This window comes from Panthera pardus, unplaced genomic scaffold (assembly GCF_024362965.1).
Source record: "Panthera pardus isolate Hobbes unplaced genomic scaffold, ASM2436296v1 HiC_scaffold_4, whole genome shotgun sequence".
Taxonomy (NCBI): domain Eukaryota; kingdom Metazoa; phylum Chordata; class Mammalia; order Carnivora; family Felidae; genus Panthera; species Panthera pardus.
Window position 1 is genome coordinate 8,108,108 of NW_026526969.1, and position 16,541 is coordinate 8,124,648.

General features: G+C 64.0%; 1 protein-coding gene across 3 annotated transcripts in view; it reads right to left on the reverse strand.

The window, feature by feature from the left end:
* Nucleotides 1-263: 263 nt before the first annotated feature.
* The window catches only part of COL26A1 (collagen type XXVI alpha 1 chain), a 164,421-nt gene continuing 148,143 nt past the window's right edge, over nucleotides 264-16,541 (reverse strand). For all 3 annotated transcript variants that reach the window (XM_019421592.2, XM_019421591.2, XM_019421590.2), the window contains exons 5-13: nucleotides 14,036-14,192; nucleotides 12,309-12,407; nucleotides 11,306-11,458; nucleotides 9,266-9,349; nucleotides 8,025-8,077; nucleotides 4,562-4,597; nucleotides 3,225-3,272; nucleotides 1,545-1,629; nucleotides 264-905 (exon numbers count right to left, since the gene is read on the reverse strand). In XM_019421592.2, the coding sequence (XP_019277137.1) occupies nucleotides 742-905; nucleotides 1,545-1,629; nucleotides 3,225-3,272; nucleotides 4,562-4,597; nucleotides 8,025-8,077; nucleotides 9,266-9,349; nucleotides 11,306-11,458; nucleotides 12,309-12,407; nucleotides 14,036-14,192 (879 nt within the window). In that variant the 3' untranslated portion in view covers nucleotides 264-741. The remainder of the gene's footprint in view (nucleotides 906-1,544; nucleotides 1,630-3,224; nucleotides 3,273-4,561; nucleotides 4,598-8,024; nucleotides 8,078-9,265; nucleotides 9,350-11,305; nucleotides 11,459-12,308; nucleotides 12,408-14,035; nucleotides 14,193-16,541) is intronic.

A 16,541-nucleotide genomic window follows, 5' to 3' on the forward strand; every position in this document is an offset into this window, starting at 1 on the left:
TTTGGTTCGAAGGCCCCTGCACCCCCAGTGCCCCTCTCTCACTGTCCCCAAGTCCGTGTGAGCATCACGGGCTTATTCAGGGTCCCCCTGGCCTCTGAGAGCAGCCGCCGCCAGACCCTGGAGCAGACCCCAAGCCCAGGGACGGGGAGGCTGAGGAAGGAGGCCCGGGACCCTGCCTTCCTTCCCTGCGGGCCGGGCCAGCCTCCCCACAGCCCCACGCCTGCCCTGAGTTTCTCTGTGAAGACAGGAAGCTGGCGGGGTCCCGAGAGGCCTGGGTTCAAATCCTGCCCCGGCTGTCCCTGGTCCCGCGGCCTTGGCACGTTATTTACACTGGCCGAGCCTCCGTCCTCCCGTGGAAAGTGGGGTAGCAAGCCTGCCTCCTAAGGGTTAAATGAGACAATGTAGGGAAAGCCCCTCGGACAGGCCCAGACTCAGTGAATGATGAGTATTGTGATTATTCTCGTGCCCCGCCCAGCCCACCCAGAGCCCGTCTCCTGCAGAAAGTGAGGGCGGGGGAGGGCAGGGACAAGGAAAAGGCCCCGCCAAGGGTGCCGGGGCCCTCTGGACCCTGCCTCTGCAGTTGCCATCTGTCCCCAAGGCCCCCAGGCCCCGGGAGCCAGCGTCCCTCAGGATCCTCGGTGCCTGGAGCCCAGTCCCACCAAGTGTTGTCTTCAGAAGCCGGTGGCCACACAGGGCTCGGAGCTGGGTCTCCGGCGGGGCTTGTCCTGGAGAGCTGGCCTCTTACTTCCCGCCGCTGGCCTGGCCAGCGCTCCTCTGCCCAGGGTCGGGGCCGAGCAGGGCGGCGAGGGGACCGTCGGCAGGCGGGGAGCCCCCACGCTTCATCTTGAGGCTGGCTCTCAGGGCAGCATCTTGGCCGGAGCCCCCCTCGGGGGAGGCCAGGGGATCTGGAAGGACAGCAGGTGCACGGGCTCACACAGGGTCTTGGGAGCACTCGAAGGCACTTTGCTGCTGGCACCAGGGAAGCCACGTGCCCGGCGAGGACAGGGCAACGCAGCAGCAGGGTGTCCCCTCACGTGCACCCCCCTCCCCATTCAGTCGCCCGCTCACTCGGTAACAAGTGCTGAGCAGGGCTGGGCTCCAGGCCCCTCCCTGTCACCACCCTCCTGTCGCAAGGGCCTCCCAGCATGCCAGGCAGAGACGTGGAAACCCCACGCCGTGAGGGAGTAGCAGGCCCTATGGAGCACCGTGAGGCAAGAGGAGGGTGCCTTCACAGAGGAAGGGACCCTAGAGCAGGTCCCCCATGGGAGCTGGCAGTCAGCCGGCAGAGGGACCGGCCTGAGCAAAACCAGAGGTTGGGGGCGGGGGTTCCGGGGATGACTAGGTGGTGGCTCCGTGCCACTGGGCACCAGGCCATGCTGGGGAGGAGCTTGGGCTTGACAGCCAGGCGGAGGTGTCATCAGAGACCAGAGACAGTCACAGCTGCCACAAGGGCGGCAGGGAGCGGGGAGGCGGGAGCGGAGGGGACTCCCAACTCCGGGGCCAGCTGTGGGGCCGGCCGGCGCCAGGCCCTGGTCACAACTCACCGTGGATCCCGATCATGTGCTCCAGGATGAGGACCCTCTCTGCCAGGATCTTCAGGGCCTCCCGCAGCTGCTGCACCCCCTCACTCTGGCGGGGAGGAAGCACGGGGTCAGGGCTGGCCACAGGGACGCGGCCGGGGCCACGCGGCTTCCGTGTCCATGTCCTCCCCGCCCTCCTTGCTCCCGCCTCCTTATCGCCATCCTAGTACAACAGCCATCACAGGGTGGATGTTTTGCGGACAAGGAATCCGAGGCACAAAGAGAGTAACAGGCGTCCCGTGGCCGCACAGCCTGGGGCTTAACACCGGACCTGGCCCCTCGAGCCTCGGTTCTTCCGGCTCCCGTGGCCGCCCGGCCGCTTCCCCGGTGTGCCCTTCCTCCCAGAAAATACCCTGCCGGGGACAGAGCACCCAGCACAGGTGGGGGTGTTTTGCCGGTCCCCTTGCTGGCACCGTCCACCCGAGAGCTCTCCAGGGGTGACCCCCCGGCAAGAAAAGGCGAAGGCTTCTGGAGCGTTGGCAGGAGTGCGTGAGGCCCGGCCTACACGTGGGCAGAGGGCCTTGTGCACCGAGATGCGCGAATGAACTGATTTATGGAGAAGACAGGTGTCAAAGCCGCTTTGAAACGGAAAGTGATGGTGAGGAGGTCGGGCCCCGCCCTGAACGGGTGCCTTTTGGTGGCCTAACGTGACAGCTGTCATGACATTCACAGCAGCCTCGCTTAGAACAAAACAAAAGGGACCAAAAAGTATCCTACAGGAGAGAGGCCTTCCCTCCAGGGGACCAAAGGCCCGGGGAAGCCACAGAGTGGGCAGTGTCTGGGATCGGGGCCCCCCGGTGAGGAGCAGAGGGTCCAGGGCTCCTGCTAAGCCCCGTGTCCCTGGGCCACGGGATGCAGGCCTATGAAATGCAAAGGGGTGGAGGCCTAAGTATCGTCTCCGTCCCCCACACAAGTGACCCGTGAATCGGTGCCCGTGCCTTGGTGCCCACCTCTTCCTCCCGCCGCCTCCTGTGCCCTCCACAGCTGCTCTGCCTGCAGCCTCTACCCGCTTCTCCAGTCCTGCAAGGGCCTCCCAAAGGTCCCCAGCCTCCCTCCACCTCCCTGCTGAGCTCTGACACTCGCGGGGCGTTTGGACTCTCCACGTGCGAGGTCTCCCCTGCTGGCCCCACTGCCCTCACCCCCTTTATCCGTCACGCCGGTCTCCGGCACCCCTCCTGCTCCCAGAAGGTAGTGGGTCCCCCCGGCCGTGCCTGGGCTCCATCTCTGTCCCCTCCCGCCATCTCACCCTGGGCCCTGCCCGGGGCCATCCTCAGTCCCCCAGTGCCGTGACCCTGTGGGCACCTCTGTGCACCAGGCGCGGCATGTGGGGACTTCCGTCCCCCGACAGGGACTCCACAGCCTGCAGCCTCCTTTAACAGGGGGCTCTCTTCTCCAGGGCCCCCCCACGTCCTCCGGCTGCGGGCCAGTCACCCCATCCGTGCGACCCCCACTGCAGAATCGGCACACTATGCTACAATCATCACTTCCCTCATCTGTCTCCTCCGCGGGGCCGGGACCCCGTTCACCCCGTGGCCCAGCACCCTGTGGGCTCACGGGTGTCAGTGCAGATCTGCTGGGCACCGGCCGTCCCGCTGCGACACAGCCGAGGGGGCAGGCGGGGAACGCGGCCGACAGGACTGTTACCTCTGCAGCCGCCTTCTCCTCTTCTTGTCCCTTCCCGCCGGGCTCGCCCTAGGAGAAAGTCAAGTTGTCCAAAGCCGGTGAGGGGCACGGGGGCGCCTCCCTCCCCTCCCCGGCTTCTTGGGCAGACCGCGGGGAGTCAGTGGCAGAGCCTGGGGACAGGGTGCCGGGGCGGAGCCTGACGGCCTCGCCCATGGGAACTCCTGCCCTGGGGGTGGGGCAGGGCCGGAGCCCCGAGGCCCCACTCGTCTCTGCACAACCCGGCACGGCTTGGCTTTAGCGGCTTCACCGTGCTTCTGGGCCACCGAGGAGCCAGGTCTGAAACCCCATGAGCCCACCTCTCAGCTCTTCCGGGGATCGAGTCCCCGCCTCTCTCTGCTTCCGCCTCTGAATCCAGGCCAGTAACACCAGCCGCACATGAACACCCACGTGTTATCCTAGGTGACCTGGAGCACGTTACTTTGCTTCTCTGTGGCTCAGCATTCTCATCTCTGAAATGGGGTAATAACACTGCCTACCTCCCAGGAGTATTAGGAGGATTCAATAAACCGATAGCGGTAACGAGCTCTGACTGGCGCCTGGTGCCAGAAGCCCCGTGACGGGGCTCAGCAGCGTCTACCAGACAGAAGCCAGGAGGAGGCATGGCTTCGAGGCTAACGCTCCCGGGTTTCAATCTTGGCTCCATCACTGCCTCGCTGTGTGACTTTGGGCAAATTACTTAACCTCTCTGAGTCTTAGCTGCCGGTTCTCAAAAATGGGGCAAATAAAGTCCCGCCTCGCTGGGCTGCAATGCAGCTTAAACTCACTATTTCTGAAGAGCGCCTCCCCTGCGGCCAGCACATCGTAGGTGCTCAGCACAGATCCATCCCTCCTCCCTGGCCGCACGCCCCTAACTTTAGATTTGGGGGCGAAGGAGGTGCCCGCCTCCTTGGCCCTGCAGGCAGGAGTTGAGACTCAGAAATTCTCGTTTCCAAGAAGGAAAATTAGAGGCCAGCTGTCTGAGCCTCTACTCGTGGCAGGTTCAGAGGAGGGAGGGGACTCTGTAGGTCACACAGCATTGTTAACTCAGGGGTCTGGGAGCCTCGGGAGAGATCTGAGGACCCTCATCCCAGTGAGGGGCTCCCCACCTCCTAAGGGCACCCCTTCCCAACTCGGGCAGTGGGGACCACACGTAGGCTGCCCCTTCTCTGGGCGGGGTACGATCGGGCCATGTCTGGGGTCGCTGCGGGGCTGAGCTCAGGCGAGGCTCCTGGGACAGACCTCTGCCCACCCGGCACCCCGGGGGCCACACTGGGGCCCACCGCCCTGGGCACGACCCATCGGCTCAGCCCGTCACTTACAGCCGGTCCCATCATGCCCCGCTCTCCGGCCAGGCCCTGCAGAAAGTCAGACAAAGCAGATTAGGCCTTGCCTGCCCGCCCCCACCCCCCCGCCCCCCAACACCTCTGTCCTCTCCTTATCCTCCCTGCACCAGGCTCAGGATCTGGAAGGACAGAAGGAGGATGGCACGGAGGGGACAGGAAGGCCCCACCTGGGCCACCCTCCCCGGGCTCCTCCCTGAGGCTCGGTCTTCTCCGCTGAGAAGTGGGCCACTCATGTATAGTTATCCACACGGAGCCGGCACGGATGGCCAAGCCCCCAGTCCCCCGCATGCAGAGAGAGGGGTCCCCAGAGGTGAGTGCCAGCAACACCAATCACGAGGGTCCCGCCGGGGGACTCCCGTCCGTGCCGATGTCTGGCCCGAAGGCTCCCCGGAGCCCAGACCCACGGGGTACCCATCCACCTCCCCCAGGCAGAACCCTGGCTCCCCCCAAACCCACCCCACTCTGTGGACACCTCCTTGGAAGGTGGCTCCCCGGTCCTCCCAGCTGCTCCCTGACACGCCTGGGAGGTAACCTTCCTTTCCCTCTCCTGCCAAATCTGTTCCACCAGCCAGACCTGTCACATCACTTTCTGAACACGTCCATTCCGTTTGCCGCTTCAGGGGCCACCACTTAACACACGTCACCTTCTCGTCTCCCCCGAGGGCTTCCGGGGTCTCCTCCCGGGTCGCCCTGCTCCAATGTGTCTCCGTCCTCCATTCCCCCACCACAGTCACAGCTGCAGGGGCCTCTTAAAGGTGTAAATCAGGTCACAGGCTCTCCCTCCCTGAGACTCAGAGCCCCTTCCCCTGTGACCCAAACCCACACTCCCTGACCCACCTCACCTCACACCTCACTCTCCCCAGCAGCACTGGGCTTTTCCCTGCCCCAGGGCCTTTGCACTTGCTCTTCTGGCTAATTGGAGGGCCCTTTCTTGGCATCTTTGTACGGCTGCTAGTTCTGGTTCCTTAGGTCTCAGCTGAAGTGTCACCTCTGCAGGTCTGTCGTGCCTCACTTGCCTGGGCCCTTTCACTCTGTCACATCGCCTCATTTCCTCCTTTCCTGACACTTATCGTCCTTACTTGTCCTTGTCTGCCTCCCCTGTTGTACCATCAGCTACCGCAGGGCTCCCGATGTCCCTGCTCTCGTGCTCAGCACAGTATCTGACGCAGCGGAGACCCCAAGAGATATTTGGTTAACGAAGAACATTTATTAAGGGTCTCCTGAGAGCCTGGGGCTTTTCCTCCATTGTCCCCTTTATGTCTCACAACGAGCCCACCCAAGAGGGATTCCTCATTTCACAGGGTGGGGGAGGTGGGGGCCAGTGACTTGCTCAGGGTCACCCGGCCGGAAACTGGGAGAGCGGGGCTTCAAACCCAGGTCTCTCTGTCCTGCTCAGAGGAGAAAAGTAGGGGCCACCTCGTCCTCTGCCGTGGTCCCTTCCCACTCCTCTCTGACCCATGTCTAGGGGACATCCCCTCACCCCAGCCTCAGAGGCCTCGACTCTTTGGCAAGGGATGGAGACAGACAGTGGCCGGGTCGCCAGGCTGGTCCCGCCGTCCACGGGGAAGACCCTGTCTGGTCCTTCCATGGTGAGCAGAGGGGGCTGGTGGCTATTCGGACACTGTCCGTATCTGGGCTAACCTTGGAACCTAGCTCCACCCCTGCAGTGTGGGGGCCTGGGTGGGCCCTAGCAGAAGGTCATGGAAGGGGTTCTTCAGGGCCTGTCCAATGGGTCCCTGGGGAACCAGGGACAGGCTGGGCACTGTCTGGTGCCCTTGGGCATCCCAGTCCTGGCCACGGGACCCCCAGCCTTACGGAAGGACCACAGCAAAGAGGGAAGGGGTCAAGACGCTGCACCCTCCACGTCGATGCCCGGTCACACACCCTCTTGGGCGGGGCGGGGAGGGGGGCGGTAGGAGGAACAGCTTTGACTAGGCCCCTCTAAATCTCCTTGGAATCTTGGGAGCCCGGGTCCCCACAAGGACAAGGTCTGCACAGTCCCCCAAGTGGTACTACCGTAAGGCCCTGAAGACCCTGAAAACAGACCACCTCGCAGGATTAAGGCTATCCCAAAGCACCCAGCACATTCTCGGTGAGGGCTGGAGGCAGCCGGGGAAAGCCTGAGAGGGGCCCCACCCCTGCCGTTCCCCCACCCCTGCCGTTCCCCTGCTGTGTGACTCTGGGCAAGCGACTGAACCTCTCTGAGCCTCCACTTCTCCACCCCCTCTGGGACGGAACGATGGCGAATCTGAACGCAGGTGGCACAAGTAGCTGGGAAGGGGCCCCTGACTTCCCCTGTCGCTGCAGGCTGGGGCAGCAGGAGGCGTGTGACCGCACAGAATTCTACCCCTGCCGCCTCCCACACTTCCCTGGGCATCTCGGTCCCTCACCACACTCCTGCCCCCGTCACTGTCGGGCTCTGTGGCCCACACCCACCCCTCCTCTCTGAGGGTGCCCCTGTCCCCCTCTCCCTGCAGATATTGTGCCCACCTGCCCCTCCCCGATGCTGTGTCTCCAGGTGTAAAAACACACAGTGGGGACAACAGGGAGCAGATTAGCAGTCATGGGACCCTGGTTCTTTGACGTCTAGAATGTAAGCTCTACGGGGCTGCCCTGTGGCCTCAGTGGCTGTATCCTCAGCTTGGGGGGCTGGCGCCCCGAGTGTTTCGAGAATGTTCTTCTAGCATCTAAAGGGGTGGACTCCCAAGGTCCCAGCACTCACAGGGCCAAGGCCCAGACTCCCGCCCCTGGCAGTAGAGGGGCCACCTCCAGCCACCTGCTAAGCACAGCCTGAGCTCCTGGAACAGGAGTCGGCAGGGCCCTAGGTCTGGACAGGCTCTGGGCAGGGAGAGGGGCGGGGCGCTGGAAGCTCCACCCCTTTCTGCCTCTGGGCTGCCCCTCCCTGGTGTGATTTCTTCCCAGGCCCTGGGCCTCTGAGGCACAAAACACACCCCATCCCAGCATTCTGTTTCTCCTTGCTCCCTCTAACAACCCACAAGGGAAGCCCTGTACCCCTCTCTGAGCAGCCAAGGCAGCCGGAGCTCAGAGAGGCCGCCTCTCCACCCGAGGTCACACAGCTGGAGAGGCGGAGCAAGCTGGGGTTTGGGGCCACCCCACCAGGCTTCGGGGCGCCCTCTCACACACAGGGGGCTCTCGGGGAGGAGGGCGACAGGCTGGGGTGGACGTTCTGTGATCCCATATGTCCTCAGGAGGCACCTGGTCTCTCTGGGTCTCAGTCAGAGAGACGGGAAGGACGCCAACATCTCCCCGGCATGGGGGAGCAGACAGCAAAGGACAGCAGCGGCTGAGATGACCAGGGTCACACCCACCTTCCCCTGGGTCCTGCCTGGGCCCCGCTGCGGAGGGGCCTGGCTCCTCTTTGCTGGGGAGCCCCCGCTCCCCCGCCCCGGCCCCTGCCAGAAATGAGGGAAGTGCTTACCTGGGATCCAGGTACACCTGGCGGTCCTGGGGGACCATGTGGGCCAGGAGGACCTGTGGGCAGAGTCACACACGGTCACCTGGGGCCAGTCCCCTGCCCACCCTTAGCGCGGAAAGCCCACCTCCACCGCCCTCTCCCCGCAGCCCCTACGTTGCAACCGGCTCTTCCCTCAGGGCCTCATCCACGGGTCGCCCCCCCCCCGCCCCCCCCCCCCCCGCCCTTCCCCTGCCAGCCAGTCTCCTGGCGAATGTCTCCCAGGACTGCCCCTCCTCCGGGCCTCGGACCCTACCCCTCCGAGGCCATCCTTCTTGCCTGAGTTACTGCAACAGCATCCCGACCATCCACTCTCCATGTGGCCACCCAGACCCAACTTCCAGGTAGGTCCCTCTCGGGGCTCCTGAGGTCCTCACCCCAGCCCCCTCCCCCCTTCCCGCCCAGATCCTCTCCCGAGAAGCTCCTCTGCTTCTGCGCCTTTGCAGATGCTGTTCCTTCCTCCTGGAGCTTCTCCATCCCCTCCACAGCCTGGCAAACTCTTTCCTCTTGTCTCAGGATGAGCATCACCTCCTCCAGGAAGCCTTCCGGCACTACCCATGCCCACCCCTCCTCCAGACCAGTCCCTGACAGGGAACCAGCCGCCACCCACGGCCACGGTCGATACGCACGTCTGCGCCACGCACAGGGAGTGCTCGGTCAGTACATGAAAGTGTAAATGAGTGGTGGGGAATGAGGCACCCACACAGCTGGACAAGCAGGGCTGGCCCCTGCCCCACACGCCCCTTCCCTCCCCACCAGTGAGGGTCCCTGGAAGGAGGGGATCCAGCCCTTAGAGCCCCAGGGCTGTCCCCTTCCCCCCAGCCCCTGGTCTCTGCCACCAGGCCCAGGGCTTCCTGCCTCTCTGGGCACCTGCCCTGCCAGCTCCTGGACCACCCTGAGCTCACCCCCTGCCTCCCCCTGGGCCTGGGCCTCCATGAACCCCGGTGCAACCCCTACTCAGGCCCACATGGGGGCAGCTCTGAGCTGCTTCACGTGGGCACCTGGCAGAAACATTTGGGGTTCTCACCCCAACGGGTGAGCGAGGGGACTCAGGCCACACGGTGAGTTGTGGACACACCCGTATCCCCAGCACCCTGCCAAGGCCACGGGCCCCCGACCGGCCCTATGAGAGCCCCTGGCCCAGGCCAGGCCCAGAGGCAGGGGCGGCGGGGGACAATCCCGGCCAGGCTGTCGCCCTCCGCGCTTACCTGGAGGGCCAGGGGGGCCCCGGGGCCCTGGGACTCCGGCCAGCACGGTGTCCACGGCAGCAGAGGCCAGCTGTGAGTGTCCGTCTGTGGGCAGAGCAGAGGGGCCCGTGACACGGTGGGGCAGGGCCGGCAGGGTTGGGGTGCCGGACCTGAGCTCCCCCGGGGCCAGGAGGACAGGCGCCCCCACCCCACCGGGCCTCACAGCAGCCTTGGTGAGCAGCCGCTCGGACTCCCACAGAGACCAGGTCAAAGGGCAGGGAAAGCCCGGGGGGCTTCATATAACGCCCAAACTCCTTCCTGAGCATTCCAGGCCCTTTAGAGTCTGGCCCTGCCCTACTCACCTCCCCAGGCTCCAGGCCAGCCCTCTCCTCCCCACTCCATTCCACAGGCCCGTTCTGATGCACCTGACTGGCTCACTCCTGCGGGGCCTCCTCCAAGAAGCCCTCCGGGCTCAGCCCTCTGAGCTGCAAGAGCCGGGCTGCCTCTACAGGGCCCATCACTCAGCCTGGGGCAGCGGTGAGGTCTGTTCACGGCCCAGTTCTAACAGGTCAAGCCCCATGTGCCTTTGCCCTGCCCCACCTCTGCCCTTCCCTCCACACCCGGAAGCCTGGACCACGCTCCCACTGGTTCAAGGCGATGGGCGGGGCCCGCTGGGGCATCCCCAGTCTTCCCCAAATTCATACTCAGGGACCCCAGGGCCGCGGGTAAAGAAGGTCCCATCTGAGAAGGGCTCTGATCACTGGAGGTGTCAGGAAAGCAGTACCCGAGGCGTCTGGCCCAGACCAGGGCAGGCGGGAGCCTTGGGATGGCTCCATGTGGCTCAGGGGTGGGCGCTGAGCCTTGAGCCCCCAGAACACCGCACGGGTGGCACCAGCCCCCTCCCTGAGTCTTCAGTGAGTTCCCACTTGTTCCAGAAGGTTCTGTTCTCGCCTGGCTGGGCCCCTGCACCCACTGAGTGCAGCCCAGGACCCCCATTCTGCAAGGCTGAGTCACTTCCTCCCACCAGAGCAACTCCAACGGGGACTAATACCCACCCCCTACTCTACAGGTGGGGAAAGTGAGGCTCCGATGGGGACCGTGGGATTCAGGCCTAGGTTTTAACGCTCAGGTTAGGGTCACCTGGGTGGTTCATTCGGTTAAGCGTCCAACTTCGGCTCAGGTCTTGATCTCGCGGTTCATAGGTTCGAGCCCCACATCAGACTCTGTGCTGACAGCTCATAGCCGAGAGCCTGCTGTCTCCCTCTCTCTCTCTCCCCTTTCACCGCTCGTTCTCTCTCTCTCTCTCTCTCTCTCTCTCTCTCTCTCTCCCCCCTCTCTCTCAAAAATGAATAAACATTTTAAAAAATCTAAAAAAATAATAATAAAGCTCAGGTTAAGGGCTGCGCTGCCTGAGGGGGGACAGGAGTACCAGCAGGAGGGGGCTTGGGTTTCTCTGACCAAGACAAGAGGTCCCCATCCCCCATCGTGCCCAGGATGTCACTTAACACTGTCACTAGCTTCTTAAAACCCTCCCCAGGTTTCCCAGGGCATTTAACCGAAAGATACCCCTGTGACGCCCTCACCCCACTCTCCGGGCCTCCCTGACCCCACCCTTCCCACAGGTGGGTGGAGGTTTCCGGGTTCAGAAACAGCAGACTGTGCCCCCCGGGGGCAGGAGACTGTTTTGTTCACTGCTGCATCCCCAGTGAGTGTGCAGGACACATAGTAGGTGCTCAACCAATGCTTGTCACATGGCCTGCATACGGTGAGACGATTTTCCAGGAGACGCAGCAGCAGTGACCTCGGGGGCGCTGCTCTCACCAAATGGGGAAACTGAGGCCAGGGCAGACAACAGAGACTCGGGGGGCGTCAGGACCCCAGGGGCAGCAGCTGAGCACCAGAGCAGGGACAGGCCAGGCTGGGGCCAAGAGCTGGGTTGGGGGTCCCGCATCGGCCCCCCCAGAGGCCCTTCCGCCCCACCCGGCAGAGCCTGGCTCCAGAGCCAGGACCCTGCTCACTGAGGGTCTGCGTCCCCGGGGCCCGCCCCTCAGTGGCACTCACCGTCCTTGTCTGTCGGCGACTGCAGGGAGTAGAGGACACCCTGGGGGCCGTTCGGAGGGAAGCCTGGGCTGCCTGCTGGGCCAGGGGGGCCAGGGGGGCCCGGGCGCCCCATTTCTCCAGGAAGCCCGCGGGGTCCTGGCGGCCCCAAGAGGCCTGCAGCGGGAGAAGAGGAGTCACGCGAGGGCTGGGCCTGGCAGCTGACATGCAGACGGGACCCAGGCCAGTGGTGGCCTCCAGACCAGCGTCCCCGGAGGGCTGTCCTGGGGTGTGAGCGAACCGGCTTTCCCTTCAGGCCTAGTGCACAGGGAACACCAGGGCAGGGAGGGAGGCGAGGGAGGCAGGGTCGCCCCCTCCTGGGACTTCAGCTCTGGGGTCGGGGCACTTAGGGTGGCAGCCAGCCTGGGCTAGCACAGGACCTGTGCCTTCCCTGCAGGACCCAGGAGGAGCTGGGAGGCTCTCTGGAGGTGTTGTTTAAATGACTGAGCACAGGGGCGCCTGGGTGGCGCAGTCGGTTAAGCGTCCGACTTCAGCCAGGTCACGATCTCGCGGTCCGTGAGTTCGAGCCCTGCGTCGGGCTCTGGGCTGATGGCTCGGAGCCTGGAGCCTGTTTCCGATTCTGTGTCTCCCTCTCTCTCTGACCCTCCCCCGTTCATGCTCTGTCTCTCTCTGTCCCAAAAATAAATAAAAAACGTTGAAAAAAAAAAAAAAAATGACTGAGCACAGTCCCCAGGCCCCAGCTGCCCCACCCACACACCTGCACCCCCAGCGCCTGGAGCCTTCCGTCCTTCCTGCAGCCCAGGGTCAGACCAAACCTAAAGTCTTTGGGACAGGGTGGCAGTGGGGGTGCTGGGGGGAGGAAGTGAGCCTGGAGCCCCCCCAAGACGGCAGTCATTAACCCCAGCAAGATCGGGGGTCGTGGGAGGCCTCACCTACTCAGACAAGGGAGAAACCCCAGACCCTTTCCAGCAGACAAAGTCAGATCTGGGGTGCGGGGTGTCCTTACCGGGAGGCCCTGCTGGGCCCTTCTCTCCTGCCTGGCCCCGGTCACCTTTGGAGCCTGGGGGACCTGCAGGCCCTGGCGGTCCCGTCTGCCCCGGGGGCCCTGAGGAGAGAATGAGGTAAGCCCTGAGGACACTGTGGGCAGAGCCGCCATGAGGGGGGGGCGGGGGACTTCAGGCCTGACCACCTGGGCCATCTGGTCAGCCCTGCCCCCGGAGCAGACACCTCCTCCATCATTACAGTTTACAGACCATTTTTGTACCTATTCATTCCTGTGATCTCAAGAGCTACTTTTGTTCCCACTTGACAGGTGGGGAAACTGAGGCTCAGGAAGGTGTGGTCCCTTGCTCAAGGGCCCAGAGCTCAGGCTGCCCCTCTCTCAAGGGTCCTGCTGTCTCCCTGATCAGGGTCGGGAACTGGGCTCCTGGCAAAGAGCTCCCCAACGAGGCCTCCACGGGGGCCCCAGGAAGCCCTAAAGCTCACAAGCGCGCCCCTCACCTGCTCTCAAGAATTCCTGGGCTCCCCCCGGTGTCACCATTTGTAGGGGTTGTGCTCCACCTGGTGGCCATTTCTCAGAACTACACTTTGCCTGGTGAAGAGAAAGTGTGGCCCAGGAGACCCAGAGCACCTGCCAAGCTCCCCCCAGGGGGTGTGGGGCCTGGGTGCCCTGAGGGCTGGGAAATCGCCCTCCTCCCCAGTTCCAGAAGAAGGACTGCAAGAAGGTGGGCATGGGCGGCTGCCTGGGTGTGAAACCTAAGGGATGACAGCTAGAGAGGTGAGCCAGGGGACCCGTCAGCCCTCCTCCCACAGCCTCCCCGGCACCGGCCACCGGCCACTCCCACTGCTGGGGGCTGTGTCCTTCCTGCTCTGCTCCCTGTCTCAACTAGACAGGCACACGCAGAAAACAGGGCAGAGGAGGTGGGGAGGGGGACAGGGTGGGAGCTCAGAGCTCAGTGTGGACAGCGGTGCTAAGAAGCTGGGGCCTCAGCTGGGAGAGAGGGGATGGAGGGACAGCGTCACCTGCAAAGGGCTGTAGCCGGGCCAACAATGATCGAGACAAAATGGCCCCGGATCACGGGGGTGACCCCAAGGGTCGTTTCCCTGAGCCTCGGTTTTCTCCTCTGTAACCTCAAGCATCACCAACTTACCGGAATGATGAGAAGTGTTATCTGTGCAGCCTAGGGTGATATAACAATATTTAATAACTGGCACAGCACAGATAGTGACCAGTCAGAAGGGACAGCGGCCTTAAACCCCCGAGTTCAGCCACATCGACAGATGCCAGCCACCCACGTGCCCGGAAGGTGAGGGGAGGCGGTAAACTCCAGAAGGCCGGGGCTGGGCTGCGGGGCTGAGCACAGGTGCAAAGAGGCAGTGGGCAGGTCATGAGGACATGTACCAAACTGAACGACGGCGACAAGGAAGGATGGGGACTTCAGCAGTTCGCATGGGGTCTGCGGAGGCACCCGTGACCTGGCTGCAGCCAACTGTTTCCAGGAGGGACTGAAACCCTCACCAAGAAAAATGATCTTCCATTTTTCTAAGAGAAGCCGGAAATCCTGTTTTTCGTGTGAACCCCTCCCCCCCATCCCCCACCGGCTTTTGAAAAGTTCGCTCGCTGTGTCGAAAGAGCAAGGGAGCGTGCTTGATCCAAAGGGCCTACTGTGTGACCTCGTGGTAGAGGCCCTGGGAGGCCGTGCTCAGGCCGCTTTGGCCGCAGGCCTCACTCACCGGCGGGGCCCGTGGGCCTTCTCCTTCGGGGCCCTGGGTGGGCGAGGGGGATGGCGTCAGGGAGGAAGTCCTCGTTCCAGGGTGGTGGGGTGCTCTGGGGGGCCGGCAGGTCATTGCCCGGGCCTGCGGGCTGCTCTGCCGCCTGCAGCAGGAGAACCTGGGGACAAGGGCAGAGGTCAGGACCCCCGCCGGGCCCGAGATGCGCGTGTACGAGATATGTGTCCCCGGAGACATCACGCCCCTCGTGGGACTGCTGCTCCCCTTCTGGAATATTCTCCCACCCCTGCCCTCCTCCCCTTCCCATTTCCAGAGCCTGGACCCGGGGCTCAAGCAGGTTGCCACTGGGACACCTTCAGACTCCCTGCGCCTTGCTTCTGGAGCGGCCGTCACCGTGGTGAGAGACCAGTGGTCACCCCCCCGGCTCCTCCCAGGGCACTGGTCCCTCGCACGGCCTGGCTTAGGGCACAGACAACGGATGGAGGTCTGTTGTGGAAGGAGGGAGGGAAGGAAGGAGGGAGAAAACTAGAGAAGAAAAAAAGAAAAAGAGAATGAGAAAGAAAAGGATATAGGGGCGCCTGGGCGGCTCAGCTGGTTAAGTGTCCGACTTCGGCTCAGGTCATGATCTCACGGTCCGTGAGTTCGAGCCCCGCGTCGGGCTCTGTGCTGACAGCTCAGAGCCTGGAGCCTGCTTCAGATTCTGTGTCTGGCTCTCTCACTGTCCCTCCCCTGCTCACGCTCTGTCTCTCTCTCTCTCAAAAATAAATAAACATAACAAAAAAAAAAAAAAAAAAGAATATAAATGGTCCTGGCTTGGGGCACGATTTTTAGTAGGGGCTCTAGAACAAAAGGCAGCGTGGAAAGCTGCCCGGTTCTCTCCCCTTGAGGGAGGTGGGGGTCAAACGCTGCGAAGAACAGGGCCTGGGCAGCGACACTGTCTCCCTAATTCAAGTGAACTGGGAGCCAGGCCTCAGGCCCCAGCGAGACCCTGCTGTCTCCAAAAGGCTCAGCAGGGGGCGCTGCGCACCAGGGATCTGAGCGAGCAGCAGGGCAGGTGCTGAGACCCAGAGTAGGCCCACCCCCAGAGAGGGGTCCCAGGCCTGTCCCACAGAGTCGGCTTCCTGTTCCGCCCACCTCGGGTCCCCGAGTCTCTGCTCCCGGATCTGCCTGCAGGAGAGGAAGCCTGGTGTCTCTTGCTGCCTCCAGCCTTGGGAGCCAGAACCCCGCATCCTGCCGGATTCCCCGACTGCTGCTCCCCACATGGGGCAGGGCCAGGGCCGGGGCACCTGGCCTCCCCAACCCGCCGCCCCTCCCCACCCCACCCCACCTCCCGCCCCGTGCCCCTTGGCCTGCCCAGCCCTGGCTCCAGCCCTGGGTCTACGGTCCCAGGCTCTCCACCTGCCCCCATCCCCTCCTGGGGCCTCCCTACATGGTAGGAGACGAGGACTTTGGGCAAAGCCAACTCTGGGGAGCCCCCCCCCAAACCAGACCGCCAGCGGCCCCACGCTTCCCACATAGGGAGGCGCCCTTCTCCGCCTGCCCTGCTCCTCCTGGGCCTCACCAGCTTTGCTCCAGCTGCCCGGCACCACCCCAGGGTCCCTCCTGCCCCGAGCCCCCCGACCTCCATGCCCTCAGAGGGCCACCAGTGGCGGGCCACCCCCGCCAGCCCTTCCCTTCACCCCTGCACGATCGCTTTGTATCAACAGCCACGGCGGGAGCAGGGCCAGCAGGCCAGCCGGCGGGGGGGGGGGGCAGCCTGGTCCCCAGAGCCCTGCACGGGTTAAGTGCCTCCCGATAGGGGTGGGGCTCAGGCCCTGCTGCCATACGAGCTGGTTTGAATCCGGCTCTCCCACTAGGCGGCCGCTGTGTGAGCTTGTGCAAGTGTTGTGACCTCGGTGGCCCTCAGTTTTCCCGTCAGCAAAGCGGACACTGACCGTGTCAAGCACACTGGGCCCCAGCTCCTGCTGCTGCTGCTGGTGGGTCCCGGGGACCAAGAGCGGCCTTCACGGCGCCCAGGCCTAGGCTGGGCTGAGGTTCTGGTGTGTGTGTGCGGTGGGGGGCGAGGGGGGTGACAAAGGGGCCCCTGAGCACTCCCTCCCACCAGTCCCGCAGTGTCCCTGGGCCTGGGTGACAGTCTCTGAGGATCTAGGGAACAGAGTGGCACCCCGCACCAGGTCTCAGGGTCTCCATCTGTGTTGGGCCAGTGGGCAACCCCCAGGGCTACGTCTCCGGGCCCCTCCCCCTCTGGCCCTTCCAAGGCCCCAGGAGGCAGGAAGGGTCACCGCGGCCCATCACAGGAGACGTGGAAATAAAGGCTCAGAGACTGCAAGTGACCCGCCCGAGGTCACCCGGCAAGTAGGCTGGGCCCAGGGTCCCACGCAGTGCCCTGTCCACAGCTTGGCCACAGCCTGGGCCTTGGCGGAACCTCATGGAAGCACCCACGAGGGGAGCAGCTGGCTACTATCACACAGCGGCGGGGGGGGGTGGGGGGTGAATGTCCATCCCCGCC